The 9,572-nt window shown below is 59.9% G+C and overlaps 1 protein-coding gene across 1 annotated transcript; it reads left to right on the forward strand.

Annotated features, from left to right (window-relative positions):
- The first annotated feature begins 4,219 nt into the window (after positions 1 to 4,219).
- On the forward strand, positions 4,220 to 9,275 carry IRS2 (insulin receptor substrate 2). Its single transcript, XM_075137435.1, has 2 exons — positions 4,220 to 7,730; positions 9,043 to 9,275. Exons 1-2 carry the CDS (start codon positions 4,220 to 4,222, stop codon positions 9,066 to 9,068), a joined length of 3,537 nt encoding a protein of 1,178 aa, XP_074993536.1. The 3' UTR covers positions 9,069 to 9,275.
- The last annotated feature ends 297 nt before the right edge of the window (positions 9,276 to 9,572 follow it).

A 9,572-nucleotide genomic window follows, 5' to 3' on the forward strand; every position in this document is an offset into this window, starting at 1 on the left:
CCAGTTTAGGGTGGATGGAGGTAACATTTTATGACTGACATACCTGACGGCAAATGCCCCTCACATAGATAGTAAATTTTTGATAAATCTGACCATTACCCAGCACAGTTTATTTTTCTTGGAGGAAAAAGGAGATGGCGGAAGCAAGGTATGCTGGCAAAAGCATAGTTTAGCAGGCAGGAAAGATGCTAATATTAGCACTATTTTGTTGGTCTACTTCGTATATTAGCAAAGCATTCCCAGCAGAGACCTCAAACTAGAAGATAAATGTGGTGAAATAGAGATGGGGCAGGGTGATATGACAAAAAAAAAGGAACAGGAGAGGTAAAACGAGATCATTTTTTCTTTCATCATGATGGAATTATTCTACAGAGATGGTTTAAGCAAACATCCTCTGGCAAATCTATTGCAGTTACTGAAGATGCTGCTGTCCCTATTTGTCCACCCCTACATTCTGCCTGAAATTACTTGGTGGAACAAGACAGCACATGCTATACTTCAACTGTCCAAACTCACAGCCGCTGTATCACTGAAAACCCACTTATTTCAGAAATTAAAGCTAATATGCTACACGACGCATAGGAATAGCTGAAGCATAAGACATGCCAGCCTGAAATGTAGAAGTAGAAACAGTGACCTGTAGCTGAGAAGTGGGATGGACGAGTGCATTTATTTTAATTAAATGCCCCTGTAATTACATTGAAATGACCAGAAAAATTTTCCAGAAGGAATATAGTTTTGAAAAGCAATTCAGAGGAGTTCAGGGAAAACTCTGAATAAGACAGATCACCTATGTAAACTGGCGTCATTCGTTCTAGAGTGTCGGTCATGACACAATAGTACTTTTTAACCTGAATTTTACACACACCTGAGTCCCACTTCTTGTGCTCTGTACCCCAGTTGTGCATTAAAAAACAAACCCCAAACATAATTATGGAAAAAATACTACTTGTTTTGAATCGGCCACTGCTAAAAATGAACTGCTAAAAATGCTCCTTAGATCAATGCCAATACAGAAACAAAAAGTATAAACTTCAACCTTGAATTCTAGTGTATCCTAATGCCTTTGTCATGGAAATTGTTTGCAAACTTAATTCTGCTGCTATAGCCAGTGTATCAAATGTGTATCGCTCACATGGTCAAGAATAACATATATGGAAATATCAAGTAGATGAATTAATATTCATCTTTTTTTACATGTCAGACCTAAGAATGCTTGCTCAAGGTCATAAAGCGTATTTCATAAACATCTGGAAAAATCTTTCCAAATTTCCAAGGGGTTTCCAGACAAAAGACTCCTCTTGGTGTTTATGGGACCAGATGGCTCAGAGTGGCAAGAAATTGTTCAGATAACTAACTCCACTTCCGTCTTCAGAAGTGTGAGTACAGCGGCTAGACTGGCCCGTTACAGTCATCGGCAGAAAATCAACTATTCCTGAGTTTTCATATGAAACTTTCCTCATTGAGATCTGTTATGCAATCATTACATATAATCCAATTCTGTGCATTTTTCCAGATACAGAAATCAAAGAACATTACCAGGGGCAGTGAAGACTCTGAGCACCGTTTTCTGTGAGGAGCCGCTCAGGTACAGAGAGGTCACAGGTACCTCGCCCAAGGTGACCCACTCAATCAGTTGCATGTCGCAGGCGCTCTTTTCTTGCTCCTGCGGAGAGCTCGGTGCCTCAGATCTCCGATTAATTCTCTCCCCCCGCACCCCTCCTTTTTAAAATAAAATTAAAACCAGGTAACTGCTACCTTATATGTAAATGTTAATGCTCCCCGTAAGACAAAGGGAGAGGTCTTTCTTCAAAAGCTGCTTTATTGCAGCGCACCGGTATTTGCAGTGAAGTGGTCTTTTCCAATCACCCCCCCCCCTTTCCTCCCAGTTACAGCTGTTGATTTCTAAATGGGTTATTATGACCCAAACCGCGGAGAATTTCGGGCAGGCGGGAGCGGAGCGGAGCCGTGCGGCGGCAGCAGCGATACGTGCGGGCTGCGAGCGGCCCCGCCGCCGCCTCCTCCACCGGGAACACGGGGAGCGCCCGGCCCCCGCCACGGCCCCCGCCACGGCCACGCGCGGCGGCAGCTGGAGGCGCCGCATCATTTTTGTCTTTTTTTCCTTTTTTTGTTTCTTTTTTTTTTTTTCCTCGGCTTTCCACGCAAACCCGGCTGCTTCAGCCTCGTCGCAGGCCGGGAAATGAAAGCGTGTCCCGACGCATTCAGGGGAGAGAACGGGAGGCGCGGATGGGTGTTGGCGTGACCCCAGCCTCACTTTTCCTCCCGGGCGTGTGCGAAGGGAGGCTACCCCAGCCGCCCTCGGGGCGGGAGGAGATGTGGCCGTGATGAGAAACAGGCTGGGCTGGACGTTTTCGGCACAGCCTTTTCCCTTCATCCCCCGACATTTATTATCGCTGCCCTCCCCGCACCGCGCTGCGCAGCACGCTTCGTGAGAAGCCGCCGCTGCTGCCCTCAGAGAAGGGGCTGCAGCCGGGCATCCCCGCCCCGCAGCCCCCGCCCGGGCCCCCTGCGCTCCCCCTTCCTTCCCCCGCTCCCGCCGCACACGGGGACTGGCGACCCCCCGCCCCTCCCGCCGCCCACCCCGGCCGGGGCCCCATCCCCGCCCCGCGGCGGTAAGTCGCGCCCCCTCCCCTCCGCTATTCACCTCCCTCCGGCTGCAGGGAGAGAAAGGCGCCCATTGATCCCCGGGCGCGGCGGGCACGGCCGGCCCGCTGACTCATGTGCGGGTCCCCGGTAAACAAGCCAAGACACCTCGCCCCCCCCCGCCGGCGAGACCCCGCACACCCTGGGGCGCCGGCGGGCCGGGGGCCGCGCTCCCCTCTCCGTTCCTGTGCTGTGAGCCCGCGGCGGGGCCGGGTTCGTTTCTCGAGGAAACGCGGGCTGCCCTTGTTCACCGCGGACGCGAACCGCCCGGATAAATTAATTTATTTAATTAAAACCGAGTAACAGTGCCCCCGCCCCCCCGGGTGGCATTTCCTCGTCGCAAGTAAATAGCCGCTGCGGGGGGGCTGGGCGGGAGAGCCGCCGGGCCCCGGGGGGGGGGGCGCCAGGAAGGGGGGGGGTGGGGGACGGCGACTCCCCGAGTGTTTCGGGGCGGGTGAGCGAAATTGTGGCGCGTGAGGTGGGGGAAGCGCGGGGGCAGGCGCGGGCCGGCCACGCACGCCGTGCCGCGTGGGCGCGGGCTGACACACCAGGTGGAGGAGTGCGCGTACGGCGAGGGGGGGGCGGGGGGCGCCGCCGTGCGTGCGTGTGCGAGGAAGGCTGACGCACACACGCGTGTGTGTGGGTGTGCGGGGGAAGGCTGGCGCACACGCACGCCCGGAAGCTCCGCTGCGGGGGTGAGGGGCCCGCCGCAGGCGGGTCGGTAGCACCTGATGGCCGCGGCGAGCTACGCCGATGCCCCCCCGCCCCGTGGCCCGCCCGCCGGGGCTACGATGGATGGCGAGAGACAGCACCGGGTGCGCTGGCTCTGCCCACCGTGCCCGCGCCCCCGGCACGCTCCGGGCTGTGTGAGCGGAGGGCAGCAGCGGCTGGCGGGGGGGCGGGAAGCGGGTCCCGCTGCGCCTGAGGGGGGCCGGAGGCTGTGGGCGTGAACGCGCCCGCCGCGGAGGGGCGGGAGGCGGGTGGGGGGCGAGGCTCCCGACGTCCAACGGCGTCGCGCCGCCTCGCACCCGAGGGCCCGCCCCGCCGTTCCATTGGCATGCGGAGCCGTCCTTCGCGCGGCGCGGCGGCCAATGCGGGGCGGCGCCGGTGGCGGCCGCGCCCCGCCCCGTCTCGGTGTGTGAGCGTCTCGGTAAGGCGGCGGTCACGTGTTGTTTTGCTCTTTAGTTGGGGCACTCGGTGCGCGATGTGTTACTTACGGCGAAACTCCCGCCGGCGCCGGCAGCAGCCGCGGCGGCACCAGCAGCAGCAGCAGCAACAGCGGCCGGGGAGCGGCAGCGGCGCCGCCGCCGGTACCCGAGCCGGGGAGAACGCCGGGCGGCCACCGGCAGCACCCGCTGCCTAGAGGCGACGGCGGAGGAGCCCGCTGCGGCTCCGTGCAGCCGCGCTCTTCCCGCGGAGGAATAACTTTATTTTACCCGCTTCCCCCCCTCTCCTCTTCCCGCGGCGCTCGGCCCCCAGCCCCGCTCGGCGGCGGCAGCGGCAGCGGCGGCAGCTGGGAGAGGAGCCGGGCGGCGCTCCCGCCGCGGGGCCGGGGATGGCGAGCCCCGCCGTGCTGGGGCTGCTGCCCCCCCTGAGCTCCCCGCCCGGCCCCAACCTGAACAACAACAACAACAACAACCAGGGCGTGAGGAAGTGCGGGTACCTGCGCAAGCAGAAGCACGGCCACAAGCGCTTCTTCGTGCTGCGGGGCCCGGGCGGCGGGGAGGAGGCGGCGGGCGCGGGGGGCGCGCGGCTGGAGTACTACGAGAGCGAGAAGAAATGGAGGAACAAGTCCGGGGCGCCCAAGCGGGTGATCGCCCTGGACTCCTGCCTCAACATCAACAAGCGGGCGGACGCCAAGCACAAGTACCTCATCGCCCTCTACACCAAGGACGAGTACTTCGCCGTGGCGGCCGAGAACGAGCAGGAGCAGGAGGGCTGGTACCGGGCTCTCACTGACCTGCTCAACGAGGGCAAGGCGGCCTGCCAGGGGTCCCCCCACCGCCACCTCGCCTCCCCCTTCTCCGCCTCCTGCAGCGCGGCCGCCGCCTCCCTGGCCGCCGCCGGCGAGGACCTCAACTACGGGCTGATTACCCCGGCCGCCGCTGCCTACCGGGAGGTCTGGCAGGTGACGCTGAAGCCCAAGGGCTTGGGGCAGAGCAAAAACCTCACCGGCGTCCACCGGCTCTGCCTCTCGGCCCGCACCATCGGGTTCGTGCGACTCAATTGCGAGCTGCCCTCGGTCACGCTGCAGCTGATGAACATCCGCCGCTGCGGCCACTCCGACAGCTTCTTCTTCATCGAGGTGGGGCGCTCGGCGGCCACCGGCCCCGGCGAGCTCTGGATGCAGGCGGACGACTCGGTGGTGGCCCAGAACATCCACGAGACCATCCTGGAGGCCATGAAGGCGCTGAAGGAGCTGTCCGAGTTCCGGCCCCGCAGCAAGAGCCAGTCCTCCTCCTCCTCCTCAGGGGGGGCCGCCGGGCCCGGCGGCAGCGGCACCTCCGCCACCCACCCCATCACCGTGCCGGGCCGCCGGCACCACCACCTGGTCAACCTGCCTCCCAGCCAGACCGGCCTTCTCCGCCGCTCCCGCACCGACAGCCTCGCCGCCGGCGCCGGCACCAAGTGCACGCCGTGCCGGGTGCGGACGGCCAGCGAGGGCGACGGCTGCCGGCTGGGCTCGGTGGCCGGCAGCCCCATGAGCCCGGGCCCCGTGCGGACCCCCCTCAGCCGCTCGCACACGCTTAGCAGCGGCGGCGGGGGCCGGCAGGCGGGGAAGCTGCTGCCGGTGCTGGCCGGCGGTGGTCTGCAGAGCAGCCGCTCCATGTCCATGCCCGCCTCCCACTCGCCCCCCTCCGCCACCAGCCCCATCAGCCTCTCCTCCAGCAGCGGCCTCGGCTCCGAGCCTGCCCACCCGCATCACCCGCAGCGCCCGTCCAGCGGCAGCGCCTCCGTCTCCGGCTCCCCCAGCGACGCCGGCTTCATGTCCTTCGACGAGTACGGCTCCAGCCCGGGCGGCGACCTGCGGCCCTTCTCCTCCTCCTCCACCGCCAGCAACCGCAGCAACACCCCCGAGTCGGTGGCCGAGACCCCTCCGGTGCGGGACCCCGGGGGCGGCACCGACCTCTACGGCTACATGGCGATGGAGCGGCCCCCAAGCGGCCGCCTCTGCTACCGGCCCTGCCCCGACGCCGTGGCCGATAGGGGCCATCGGAAGCGGACCTACTCCCTGACCACCCCGTGCCGGCAGCGGCCCGCCCCGCCGCAGGTCTCCTCCGCCTCCCTCGACGAGTACACGCTGATGCGCGCCACCTTCGCCGGCAGCGCCGGCCGCCTCTTCCCCTCCTGCCAAGCCGGGGCTTCCCCCAAAGTGACCTACACCCCCTACCCCGAGGACTACGGGGACATCGAGATCGGTTCCCACCGCAGCTCCGGCAGCAGCAGCACCAACCTGGGGCCGCCGGCAGGGGGGGGAGGAGGAGGGGGAGATGATGACGGCTACATGCCCATGACCCCCGGCGTGGCCGCAGCCCTAGGGCAGGGGAGCCGGGGCGGCGACGACTACATGCCTATGAGCCCCACCAGCGTGTCCGCCCCCAAGCAGATCTTGCAGCCCCGGGCGGGGGTGGGTGGAGGGTCCCCCGGGAACGGCAGCAGCTACAAGACCAGCTCGCCCGGGGAGAGCTCCCCCGACGATAGCGGGTACATGCGGATGTGGTGTGGCTCCAAGCTGTCCGTGGAGAGCTCGGACGGGAGGCTGAGTAACGGCGACTATATCAATATGTCCCCTCGGGACCCCCAGCACGGACCCCAGGCTCCCTCCCTCACCCCCCCCGACTTCTTTTTTGCCCCTTCAGGGCACGGGTCCAGCGAGCCCCACAAGCCCGGCTGCTATTCGTACAGCTCCTTACCCCGCTCCTACAAGAGCCAGGGCCTGGCGAAGGACAGCGACCAGTACGTCTTCATGAACTCCCCGGGGAGGATGATCCCGGAGGAGGCGGTGTGCGGAGTGGGACAGTCCCCCGCCGGCACCGTCGCCCCTTCCAGCCACACGGTGCCTTCGCCCCTGCGGCACAGCCGGACCGAGAGCTTCCTGAGCCAGCGATGCCAGCGGGCGGCCCGGCCCAGCCGACTCTCTTTGGAGGCCTTGCGGACGATGCTGCCCAGTATGAACGAGCACCCTCTGCCGCCCGAGCCCAAGAGCCCCGGCGAATACATCAACATCGACTTCGGGGATGCTGCCGTCTACTCCCCCCCCTCGCTGCCTGCCGACAGCCCGGCCTCCTCCCTGGGCTCAGGCACGGGGCAGAGGCGCTCCCCTCTCTCCGACTACATGAACATTGACTTCGGGTCGCAGTCGCCCTCCCAGTCGGGCACCGTCTCGGTGGGCTCCCTTGAAGCGCTCTCACCAGGCTCTTCCTCCAGCACCAGCCAGCCTGATGGGCGCTACCTGAAGGCGGCTGTGGGGGTGGCTTGTTCGTCCAGCCCATCCGATGGTGGGGATTACACCGAGATGACCTTCGGCATGGCCACCACCCCACCCCAACCCATTGTTCAGAAGCCAGAAAGTGCCCGGGTCACTAGCCCCACGGCTGGGGTGAAGAGGCTCACCCTCTCGGGGGTGGAGGCTTTCATTCTCTCCAGCCCTCCCCCAGACCCGAACCGGGGGGCCAAGGTCATCCGGGCAGATCCCCAGGGGCGCAGGAGGCACAGCTCGGAAACTTTCTCCTCCACCACCACTGTGACCCCCGTGTCCCCCTCCTTCGCACACAACCCCAAACGGCACAACTCGGCCTCGGTGGAGAACGTGTCCCTCAGGAAAAGCGAAGGCCTGGAGGAGGAGCAGGGTAGCAGCCCCATGTGCCGGGAGACCTCGGCTGGCTTCCAGAACGGCCTCAACTACATCGCCATCGACGTGGTGGACGGGACCCTGGCAAACTGTGACAAAGCCAGGTCAAAAGCCAGGCGCGTCCTGAACGGGGGCATCAACGGAGTGGAGATGAGCGCCTATGCCAGCATAGACTTTCTGTCTCACAACCTGAAAGAAGCGAGTGCTGTGAAAGGTGAGTAGCTACCTCTGACAGTGCCTGCCACGCGTGTTTGTGCTTAATGTTTGTTTCTCACTGTGGGGTTGTGTTTTGTTGGGTAGAGCACTATCCCTCCTTGCTTTCTTAGAAATCTCTTTTTCCCCAACGTGTCCTGTAATAAAGAGTCTTGGAGGAACTCGCTGGCTCTTTGTATGAGAAAAAGTTTAATTTTGGGCTATTTCTTCACATTTGAATTCTACTGTGCTATTATTACGAGCGTATACTTCTGGGTACCCCAATAGAAGCTAATGTTTACACAGTTACTATGTTTGGGCTGTACTTCAGAGTTTTCTTATGTAAGTTTTTGGAAAGTGTTTGGAAAATGTGACCAGAATAGTTTATGTTAATGCAGCTTCTAAATACAATTTAAAAATGTAAAATGATTGAGTTAAAAAACAGGATTGTTGGACAGAGGACGTCAGATTACAAAAAAATCCTTGGCTTTCTAGCTGGGAAGGTCAATCATACCAAAATGAGAAGAAAAATTTAATATCTTGGTTTTGAAATACCTTATCTCTTGCAAAAGTTTAACAGTAAATCATGGTGAGCATGGAATGTGAATTAAAAAAAAAATTCTTTGCAGAAGTCACTATGTGCGTGAGCCATTGCATGTTGTATCGCACATTTCACTTAAAGGCCCACCCTATGGTGGTGTGTAACCATGTTCCAGCTGGCGGCTCAGTCCCAGTGTGAATGACCAGTTGGTTGGCTTGCTTTTTATATGGATTGCAAATGCTGGGTGTTCAAAGACAAAAGCAGACCGAAGAAATCTGAAACTTAGGGTGAGAGAGAACTGAGGTTTTAATTATGTAGCTGTTCCTTTGTTGAGGTGCTGGTTATGCTGTTAAAAAAAAGAAAGAAACAAAGAAATACATCCCCCCCCTCCCCCCGCCCCAAAATAGCAACCCGCCTCCTCTTAGCGAGTGAGAAGTTGTACACAACTGGGGTCTGGCTGAGGAGGGCACAACTGGCAAGGATTAAAAGTTAATGATGAGACACCGCAGGGATTCTCTCTGCTCTTGAATTTATGCAAGACACGGTACTTTAAACCCGTATGCATAGATACCTGAAATACATGTTTATGGGTCTAGCTAGGTGAAATGACATATACCAGGTAACAGTAGTTGCTTGGAGGTGAGGAGGTGTTGCTTCTGTATGGACGGTGCTGGCAGAGGTCATCAATAATAAGCAAACAGCGACAGTTCCTAAGAGCCGCTTGCCGTTTTTTTCTTCTGTTTTCTTAGTAGCTAGTTGATTTTGAAGAAGAAAATATTTTCTCTTTTGATAGGAAGTGCAGGAAGATGGAAAAGATGAGAGATCCACCGTTGGCAGAGCAAGCTTTGAACCTAATTAAGACGAGAGGATTGTTGAATGAAATGTCAGAGTTTGAAAGGATGAGCGCTGATTCTGAATGACTGGAAGGGTGGAGGGCAGAGCGTTACTTGTCTGTTGCTTTTAGTTTTGCTGGGGTCGTTTTCAGGACCCCTGCAGCTTGTCCTGGGCCGGTGCGGGTGCCGCCGTTACCCCTCCCCGTGGCCGGCCTCGGGATTGGGGTCCCGGGCACCGACCCGCTGCCGCGCCCCGCACTTTGCAAACCGGTTTTTCACAAAAACGAGGAGTTTTTCTTGAGCCACCTACAGCCCCAACTGCAAACCAAGCCCCGTGTTGGGAAAGACCGATTTCCACAACGTTGCCCGAACTGCTGACCCTAAGGGGGGGGTGGTGGGGTGGGGGGGCGGGGGGAGGGGAGCGGGCACCAGTTACCGAGAAAACCTGGAGTGGATGGGAGCGCGGTCCCCACCCCGGCGAGGAGCCGGA

Source organism: Calonectris borealis, chromosome 1 (genome assembly GCF_964195595.1).
Source record: "Calonectris borealis chromosome 1, bCalBor7.hap1.2, whole genome shotgun sequence".
Taxonomy (NCBI): domain Eukaryota; kingdom Metazoa; phylum Chordata; class Aves; order Procellariiformes; family Procellariidae; genus Calonectris; species Calonectris borealis.

What these genes read in the sequence shown, in the direction of transcription:
- IRS2 (XM_075137435.1), top strand. Translation starts at nt 4,220, where the DNA reads ATGGCGAGCCCCGCCGTGCTGGGGCTGCTGCCCCCCCTGAGCTCCCCG. An exon ending in AGAAGCGAGTGCTGTGAAAG is followed by an intron (nt 7,731 to 9,042) that starts GTGAGTAGCTAC and finishes CTCTTTTGATAG; the next exon opens with GAAGTGCAGGAAGATGGAAA.